Source organism: Neophocaena asiaeorientalis, unplaced genomic scaffold (genome assembly GCF_003031525.2).
Source record: "Neophocaena asiaeorientalis asiaeorientalis breed wild unplaced genomic scaffold, Neophocaena_asiaeorientalis_V1.1 scaffold232, whole genome shotgun sequence".
Taxonomy (NCBI): Eukaryota; Metazoa; Chordata; class Mammalia; order Artiodactyla; family Phocoenidae; genus Neophocaena; species Neophocaena asiaeorientalis.
In genome coordinates, this window is record NW_020175672.1 from 1,001,728 (window position 1) to 1,012,144 (window position 10,417).

The window sequence follows — 10,417 nt, forward strand, 5'->3', positions numbered from 1 at the left end:
GAATAGATACTGAGAGGCTAAGGCAATAAGCAGAGATTAGCTCATAAAATTCATTCAATATCACTTTACTCAAGGAGAAGATTAAGTTATAAAGAAAATGGAGGGAATGGAGTTCCTCAGAGGAATGAGTTTTCTCTCATGGCCTGAGAAAGGGTGACGGGGCAGCTCTTCCCTTACAGCCCTTAGTACTTGGTAGGGACTTTATAAGTGATGATCAAGTGAATGAATGCTTCTTACATATAGGGTGGACAACTCTCTCCTGGAATCACTATGGTTTCCTGCAACACCAGCACTTCTGGTTATTCTACCTTCCTTCTCACTGGCTTCCCAGGTCTGGGAGCATCTCATCATTGGGTTTCCATCCCCATCAACCTCATCTGTGTGGTTTCCATCCTGGGTAACAGTATCATCCTCTTCCTGATCTGCACAGATCCAGCCTTACACGAACCCATGTACATCTTCCTGTCCATGCTGACAGCCTCTGATCTGGGCCTCTGGGCCTCCACCTTCCCCACCATGGTGCAGCTCTTCTGGCTGGGTGTCGGTGAGCTGCCCTTCAATCTTTCTGTGGCACAGATGTTCTTCATCCACGCCTTCACCTATGTGGAATTTGGTGTGCTTCTGGCCATGGCCTTTGATCGCTTTGTTGCCATCCGGGACCCTCTGCACTATGCCTCAGTTCTTACCCACTCAGCCATGGCCAAAGTGGGGCCTGCCATCCTGGTGGGGGCTGTCCTGCTCAATCTCCCAGGACCCATCCTCCTGCAGTGTCTGCTCTTTCCCCAGATCAGTGTACCCTCTCACTGTTACTGCCTGCATGTGACCTTGCGGGTTTGGCCTGCTCAGAAACTCAGGTCAACAGCCTGGTTGGCCTGGTCTCCATCCTCCTCTCTTTGGGCTTTGACTCTTCCCTCATCATACTGTCCTATGCCCTGATCCTGAGGACTGTGCTGAGCATTGCGTCACCTGGGAAACGTAAAGGCACTCAACACGTGTGTCTCACACCTCTGCATTGTTCTCATCTTTCACTTGCCCAAACTGGGGCTGTCTGTGTTGCACCGAGTAGAGAAGCACAGCTGCCCTGCTCTGGCAGTGCTTATGGCCAACCTGCATTTCTTGGTTCCGCCCTTCACGAACCCCATTGTCTACTGCATCAAGTCTAAGCAGATCCATCAGGGCCTCCCAAAGCGCTTCCAGCAGAAAAGGGTTGATGTATCGTAGAGCAGCAGAAGGACACAGTGGCGCACAACCCCTGTGGGTCAACCTGGATCTCGGGGGAGGATTAGTGGTGGAGTTAACTTTTGAGGTTTCTGAATGTTTCAGATCTTACCACTGAGCCTTTTGTGGGGCAGCATCAGCTTCTATAATTACAGTTTTGGGGGACTGAGGTCATTGGAAAGCATATAGAAGTATCATCTTGGTAATCCTCTTGTTGCTCTGATCAGAGTTGAACTATTTCATACTCATATATACTGTAACATCTCCTTGCCTAGGGGACTCACTGAGAGGATGTGTGTGCATATCTATTCGTGCAGACACTTCTATGCTTTTCCCCACTGGATTCTACCCCCAACCCATTTCATTTCAAACCTAAGGAAGAACTATATTTCTATTCTACTATGTATAATAACAATATTATGTGTAAATAAGCTATATTCACTTTAATACTAGCCCCCTTCTCCCACATTTAATATTAACCAGCTCATATACCAAGAAATAGAAAAGGGGAGTTGTTGGTGGGAAACACGTAGGATAGTACTGTACCTGCTGAGTTCACTTAGCACCTATTTACACCTTAGGGAGTGGCAGTTTTCTTTGGTTCTCTTCATGTGTGTCTCTGCTTTGAGCTAGAGAGAAAGTTTGGTGTTGCCAAGCCCAGGAAAACTCACTGTCCATTTAGATTTTCTTATGGTTAAGTATTGATATTTGAAATTATGGTTAGGTTCACTTTCTGAGCCTGCATTAGAGCCCACATGAGGAAAAAGTCCACATTTGTTGCTAGATTCCATCGTTTTTTTAAGAAAGAATTTCACCTAGGATTTACAAAATGTCTGTCTCTAAAACTGCCAACCTTATCAGGAATGATTAATGAAGATTTAAATATTAATTTTCACATTCTGATGTCACTACTTAGTAACTGCATTGATGGGTGAGTCATTCCCACGCATGAGACAATGAAAGGAATTCCTTCAGCATTAACAGCTCCTATCTTTCAGGTCTTTATTATTTTTTTTCTTCCTTCCTGAGGGGAGTTCTTTTTATTGATCCATTTTTTTAAAAAAGCCAGTTTATTGAGGTATGATTGGCATATTAAAAGCTGTGCATATTTAGTGTATACAACCTGATGGGTTTGGCGATAAGAGGTCTACTGTACAGCATAGTCCCTGTCGTTAACAATACTATATTGTATCTTAAAAATTTTCTAAGAGGGTAGATCTTGTGTTCCTATCAAATATAAAAACTAATAATAAATAAAAAAGGCAAGAGGAAACTTTTGGAGGTGATGGATATGTTTATGGCATAGATTGGGGTGATAGTTTCACAGAGCCCTTAATTTTATTGGTGTCATCTACTTGACATTTTTGAGATGTGAACCCTATCATTCTGACTGAACACATATCACAGGAGGCTGGGTAGGTTTGCAGCCATGTACACTTTAGCCATTTGCCTTATTTATTTATTTAATTGAAATATAATTGATTTACTATGTGGTTGTTTCTGATGTACAGCAAAGTGATTCATTTATACACACACACATATATATTCGATTTCATATTCTTTTCCATTAAAGTTTATCACAAGATATTGAATATAGTTCCATGTTCTATATAGTAGGACTTTAAAAAAATCTATTTTATATATAGTAGTTTGTATCTGCTAATCCCAAACTCCTAATTTATCCCTCCTCCCATTCCCCTTTGGTAACCATAAGCTTGTTTGCTATGTCTGTGAGTCTGTTTCTGTTTTGTAAATAAGATCATTTGTATCATATTTTTAGATTACACATATAAGTGATATCATATGATATTTATCTTTGTCTGAATTACTTCACTTAGTATGATAATTTCTAGGTCCATTCATGTTGCTGCAAATGACATTATTTCATTCCTTTTAATGGCTGAATAATATTCCATTGTGTGTGTGTGTGTGTGTGTGTGTGTGTGTGTATCTGTATATTACATCTTTATTCATTCATCTGTCAATGGACATTTAGGTTGATTCCATATCTTGGCTATTGTAAATAGTGCTACTATGAGCATAGGGGTACCTATACCTTTTTGAATTATACTTTTGTCTGGGTATATGCCCAGGAGTGGGATTGCTGGATCATATGGCAACTTTTTAGATTTTTAGGGAATGTTTGCACTATTCCCCATAGTGGCTATACCAGCTTATATTCCCACCAACAGTGTAGGAGGGTTCCTTTTTCTCTACATCCTCTCCAGCATTTAACATTTGTAGACTTTTTGGTGATGGCCATTCTGACTGGTGTGAGGTGACACCTCATTGTAGTTTCAAATTCATTTCTCTAATAATTAGCTATGTTGAGCATTTTTTCATGTGCCTCTTATTGACCATCCATATTCTTTGGAGAGATGTCTGTTTATATCTTCTGCCCATTTTTTGAATTGGGTTGTTTGGTTTTTTCCGATATTGTGCTGTATGAGCTATTTGTTTATTTTGGAAATTAAGCCATTTTTCGTCTCATTGTTTGCACATACCTTCTCCCATTCCATAGACTGTCTTTCTGTTTTCTTTATGGTTTCCTTTGCTGTGCAAAAGCTCATAAGTTTGATTAGGTTTCATTTGTTTATTTTTACTTTTATTTCTATTGCCTTGGGAGACTGACTGAAGAAAACATTGCTACAGTTTATTTCAGAGAAAGTTTTGCCTATATTCTCTTCTAGGAGTTTTATGGTGTCATGTCTTATACTTAAGTCTTTAAGCCATTTTGAGTTTATTTTTGTGTATGGTGTGAGTTAGTGTTCTGAACTTCATTGATTTGCATGTAGCTGTCCAGCTTTCCCAACACCACTTGCAGAAGAGACTGTCGTTTCTCCACTGTATATTCTTGCTCCTTTGTTGAAGATTAATTCATAGTAGGTGTGTTAGCTTTCTATTCTGTTCCACTGATCCATATGTCTATTTTTGTGCCAGTACCACACTATTTTGATTACGGTTGCTTTGTGGTATTGTCTGAAGTCTGAGAGGGTTATGCCTCCAGCTTTGTTCTTTTCCCTCAGGATTGCTTTGGTAAGTCTGGGTCTTTTATGGTTTCATATAAATTTTAGGATTATTTGCTCTAGTTTGGTGAAAAATGTCATGGGTAATTTGATGGGGATCACAATAAATCTGTAGATTGCTTTGGGTAGTATGGCCATTTTAACACTATTAATTCTTCCAGTCCAAGAGCATGGGATATCTTTCCATTTTAAAAATCACCTTCAATTTCTTTTATCAATGTTTTTTTTGTTCCTAGCATACAAATCTTTAACCTCCTTGGTCAGGTTTATTCCTAGATATATTTTTTTTGATGTGATTGTAAAAGGGATTTTTTTTACTTTCCCTTTCTGATATTTCATTGTTAGTGTAAAGAAATGTGATAGATTTCTGTTTGTTAATCTTGCATCCTGCTACTTTGCTGAATTCGTTTGTCAGTTCTAGTGGTTTTTGTGTGGAGTCTTTAGGGTTTTCTATATATAGTATCATGTCATCTGCATATAATGACAATTTCACTTCTTCGCTTCCAGTTTGGATCCCTTTTACTTCTTTTCCTTGTTTGATTGATGTGGCTAGGTCTTCCAATACTATGTTGAATAACAGTGGTGAGATTGGGCATCCTTGTCTTGTTCCAGATTTTAGAAGGAAGACTTTCAGTATTTCACCATTGAGTATTATGTTGGTGGTGGATTTGTTATAAGTAGCTTTTATCATGCTGCAGTATATTCCTTCTATACCCACTTTGGTGAGAGTTTTTATCATGAATGGATATTAAAATTTATGAAATGCTTTTTCTGTATCTAATTGAGATGATCATGTGGTTTTTGTCTTTTGTTGGTGTGGTATGTATCACATTGATTGATTTGCATATGTTGAATCATCCTTGTCACCCTGGGATGAATCCAACTTGGTTGTGGTGTATGATCCTTTTTATGTGTTGTTGGACTCAGTTTGCTAATATTTTATTGAGAATTTTTGCCTCTATATTCATAAAAGATATTGGCCTTTTATTTTTTGGTAGTGTCTTTGTTTGGTTTTGGCCATGGTGGCTTCATAGGATGACTTTGGGAGTGTTCTCTCCTCTTCAATCTTTTGGAAGAGTTTGAGCAGGATCGGTTTAAGTTCTTTGTATATTTGGTAGAATTCCCCAGTGAAACCATCCAGTCTTAATCTTTTGTTTGCAGGGAGTTTTTTTTTTTCCTTCTAAAATTACAGATTCAATTTCACCTCTAGCGATTGGTCTGTTCAAATTATCTATTTCTTCTTGATTCAGTTTTGGTGGGCTACATGTTTCTAGAAACTTGTCCATTTCTTCTAGGTTGTCCGGTTTGTTGGCATATAATTGTTCATGGTGTACTCTTATAATTTTTTGTAGTTCTGTGGTAGTGGTTGTTATTTCTCCTCTTTCATTTCTTATTTTGTTTATTTGGGTCCTCTGTCTTTTCTTATTGGTGAGTCTGGCCAGAGGTTTGTTGATCTTTATCCTTTCAAGAAACCAGCTCTTGATTTGATTAATTTTTTCTATTGTTTTGGTCTAAAATCTTTGTTTTTATTTATTTTCATTAAAAAAATTTTATTGAAGTACAGTTGATTTACAATGTTGCATTAATTCTTTACAGTAAAGTGACTCAGTTATACACACACATATTTATGTATGTATACACATACATATATACATACATATATATGTGTGTGTATATATATATATATATATATATATATATATTCTTTTTCATATTCTTTTCCATTATGGTTTGTCAGAGAATATTGACTATAGTTCCCTGTGCTATACAGTATGACCTTGTTGTTTATCTATCCTGTATATAACAGTTTGCCTCTGATAATTCCAAGCTCCCTTTCCTTCCCTCCCCTCCCCCCCCACCTCCCTTGGCAACCACAAGTCTGTTCTCTATATCTGTGAATCTTTTTTTGTTTCAAAGATGTGTTGATTTGTATTGTATTTTAGATTCCACATATAAGTGATATCGTATGTTATTTGTCTTTCTCTTTCTGACTTACTTCACTTAGTATGATAAGCTCTAGGTCCATCTATGCTGCTGCAAATGGCATTATTTCATTCTTTTTGATGGCTGAGTAATATTCCATTGTATATATACCACATCATCTTTATCCATTCATCTGTTGATGGACATTTAGATTGTTTCCATATCTTGGCTATTGTAAATAGTACTACTATGAACACAGGGGTAAATGTGCCCTTTCAAATTATACTTTTCTCTGGGTATATGCCCAGGAGTGGGATTGCTGGGTCATTGGCAACACTATTTTTAGTTTTTTGAGAAACCTCTATACTGTTTTCCATAGTGGCTGCACCAATTTACATTCCTGCCAACAGTGTAAGAGGGTTCCCTTTTCTCCAAACTCTCTCCAGCATTTGTTATTTGTAGACTTTTAAATGATGGCCATTCTGACTGGTGTGAGGTGGTACCTCATTGTAGTTTTGATTTGCATTTCTCTAATAATTAGCGATGATGAGCATCTTTTCATGTGTTTGTTGGCCATCTGTATGTCTTCTTTGGAGAAATGTCTATTTAGGTCTTCTGCCCATTTCGTTGTTTGGGTTGTTTGTTTTGTTGTTGTTGAGTTATAAGATCTGTTTGTATATTTTGGAAATTAAGCCCTTGTCAGAGGCATTGTTTGAAAACATTCTCTCCCACTCCATAGGTTGTCTTTTCATTTTGTTTATGGTTTCATTTGCTGTGCAAATCTTGTAAGTTTGATTAGGTCCCATTTGTTTATTTTTGCTTTTATTTCTCTTGTCTTGGGGGACTGACCTAAGAAAACATTGGTATGATTTATGTCAGAGAATATTTTGCCTATGTTCTCTCCTAGGAGTTTATGGTGGTATACCTTATGTTTAAATCTTTAAGCCAGTTTGAGTTTATTTTTGTGTGTGATGTGAGGATGTGTTCTAAATTCACTGATTTACATGCAGCTGTCCAACTTTCCCAGCACCACTTACTAAAGAGACTGTTTTTTTCCCATTTTATATTCTTGCCTCCTTTATCAAAGATTTTTTTTAACATCTTTACTGGAGTATAATTGCTTTACAATAGTGTGTTAGTTTCTGATGTATAACAAAGTGAATCAGTTATACACATACATACATCCTCCCTAAACATTTCTCCTCCCTCTTGCGTCTCCCTCCCACCCTCCCTATCCCACACCTTTAGGTGAACACAAAGCACTGAGCTGATCTCCCTGTGCTATGCGGCTGCTTCCCACTAGCTATCTATTTTACATTTGGTAGTGTATATATGTCCATGCCACTCTCTGACTTTGTCCAGCTTACCCTTCACCCTCCCCATGTCCTCAAATCCATTGTCTGTCTGTGTCTTTATTCCTGTCCTGCCCCTAGGTTCTTAAGAACCATTATTATTATTTCTTGTTACATTCCATATATATGTGGTAGCGTACGGTATTTGTTTTTCTCTTTCTGACTTACTTCACTCTGTATGACAGTCTCTAGGTCCATCTACCTCACTACAAATAACTCAATTTCGTTTCTTTTTATGGCTGAGTAATATTCCATTGTATATATGTACCACATCTTCTTCATCCATTCATCTGATGATGGATGCTTAGGTTGCTTCCATCTCTGGGCTATTGTAAATAGAGCTGCAATGAACATTTTGGTTCATGACTCTTTTTGAATTATGGTTTTCTCAGGGTATATGCCCAGTAGTGGGATTTCTGGGTCATATGGTAGTTCTATTTGTAGTTTTTTAAGGAACCTCCATACTGTTTGCCACAGGGGCTGTATCAATTTACATTCCCACCAGCAGTGCAAGAGGGTTCCCTTTTCTCCACACCCTCTCCAGCATTTATTGTTTCTAGATTTTTTGATGATGGCCATTCTGACTGGTGTGAGATGATATCTCGTTGTAGTTTTGATTTGCATTTCTCTAATGATTAATGATGTTGAGCATTCTTTCATGTGTTTGTTGGCAAACTGTATATCTTGTAGCAATCTCTTATGATCCTTTGTATTTCTTCAGTGTCAGTTGTTACTTCTCCTTTTTCATTTCTAATTCAAGTGATTTGAGTCTTCTCCCTTTTTTTCTTCATGAGTCTGCCTAATGGCTTATCCATTTTGTTTATCTTCTCAAAGAACCAGCTCTTAGTTTTATTGATCTTTGCTATCATTTCCTTCAATTCTTTTTCATTTATTTCTGATCTGATCTTTATTATTTCTTTCCTTCTGCCAACTTTGGGGTTTTTTTGTTCTTTTTTATCTAATTGTTTTAGGTGTAAGGTTAGTTTGTTTATTTGAGTTGTTTCTTGAGGTAGGATTGTATTGCTATAAACTTCCCTCTTAGAACTGCTTTTGCTGCATCCCATAGGTTTTGGGTCATCATGTTTTCATTCTCATTTGTTTCTAGGTATTTGATTTCATCTTTGATATCTTCAGTGATCTCTTAGTTATTTAGTAGTGTATTGTTTAGCCTCCATGTGTTTGTATTTTTTACAGTTTTTTTTCCTATAGTTGATACCTAGTCTCATAGCATTGTGGTTGGAAAAGATACTTGATACGATTACAATTTTCTTACATTTACGAAAGCTTTATTTGTGACCCAAGATATGATCTATCCTGGAGAATATTCCATGAGCACTTGAGAAGAAAGTGTATTCTGTTGTTTTTAGATGGAATGTCCTATAAATATCAATTAAGTCCATCCTGTTTAATGTGTTATTTAAAGCTTGTGTTTCCTTATTTATTTTCATTTTGGATGATCTGTCATTGGTGAAAGTGGGGTGTTAAAGTCCCCTACTATTATTGTGTTTCTGTCAATTTCCCCTTTTACAGCTGTTAGAATTTCCCTAATGTATTGATGTGCTCCTAGGTTGGGTGCATAAATATTTACAATTGTTATATCTTCTTCTTAGATTGATCTCTTGATCATTATGTAGTGTCCTTCTTTGTCTCTTGTAATGGTGTTTATTTTAAAGTATTTTGTCTGACATGAGAATTGCTACTCCAGTTTTCTTTTGATTTCCTTTTGCATGGAATATCTTTTTCCATCCCCTCACTTTCAGTCTGTATGTGTTCCTAGGTCTGAAGTGGGTCTCTTGTGGACAGCATATATACGGGTCTTGTTTTTGTATCCATTCAGCCAGTCTGTGTCTTTTGGTTGGAGCAATTAATCCATTTACATTTAAGGTAATTATCGATATGTATGTTCCTATTACCATTTTCTTAATTGTTTTAGGTTGTTATTGTAGGTCTTGTCCTTCCCCTGTGTTTCCTGCCTAGAGAAGTTCATTTAGCATTTGTTGTAAAGCTGGTTTTGTGGTGCTGAATTCTTTTAGCTCTTGCTTGTCTGTAAAGGTTTTAATTTCTGAATGAGATCCTTGATGGGTAGAGTAATATTGGTTGTAGGTTTTTCCCTTTCATCACTTTAACTATATCCTGCCACACCCTTCTGGCTTGCAGAGTTTCTGCTGAAAGATCAGCTGTTCACCTTATGGGAATTCCCTTGTTTGTCACATTTTCCCTTGCTGCTTTTAATATTTGTTCTTTGTATTTAATTTTTGATAGTTTGATTTATATGTGTCTTGGCATATTTCTCCTTGGATTTATCCTGTATGGGACTTTCTGTGCTTCCTGGATTTGATTGACTATTTCCTTTCCCATATTAGGGAAGTTTTTAACTATAATTTCTTCAAATATTTTCTCAGTCCATTTCTCTTTCTCTTCTTCTTCTCTGACCCCTATAATTTGAATGTTGGTGAGTTTAATATTGTCCCAGAGGTCTCTGAGACTGTCCTCCATTTTTTTCATTATTTTTCTTTATTCTGCTCTGCAGTAGTTATTTCCACTATTTTATCTTCCAGGTCACTTATCCGTTCTTCTGCCTCTGTTATTCTGCTATTGATTCCTTCTAGAGAATTTTAAATTTCATTTATTGTATTGTTCATCATTGTTTGTTTGCTCTTTAGTTCTTCTAGGTCCTTGTTAAGTGTTCCTTGTATTTTCTCCATTCTATTCCAAGATTTTGGATCATCTTAGTATCATTACTCTGAATTCTTTTTCAGGTAGACTGCCTATTTCCTCTTCATTTGTTTGGTCTCTTGGGCTTTTACCTTGCTCCTTCATCTGCTGCATATTTCTCTGTCTTCTCATTTTGCTTAACTTACCGTGTTTGCAGTTTCCTTTTCGCAGGCTGCAAGTTCT

The 10,417-nt window shown here is 37.1% G+C and overlaps 1 protein-coding gene across 1 annotated transcript; it reads left to right on the forward strand.

The window, feature by feature from the left end:
* Positions 1–270: 270 nt before the first annotated feature.
* On the forward strand, positions 271–1,221 carry LOC112390757 (olfactory receptor 51H1-like). The gene is given in 3 exon segments (XM_024731824.1): positions 271–814; positions 817–976; positions 978–1,221. Coding segments are annotated over 3 exon segments (948 nt in total).
* Positions 1,222–10,417: the final 9,196 nt, after the last annotated feature.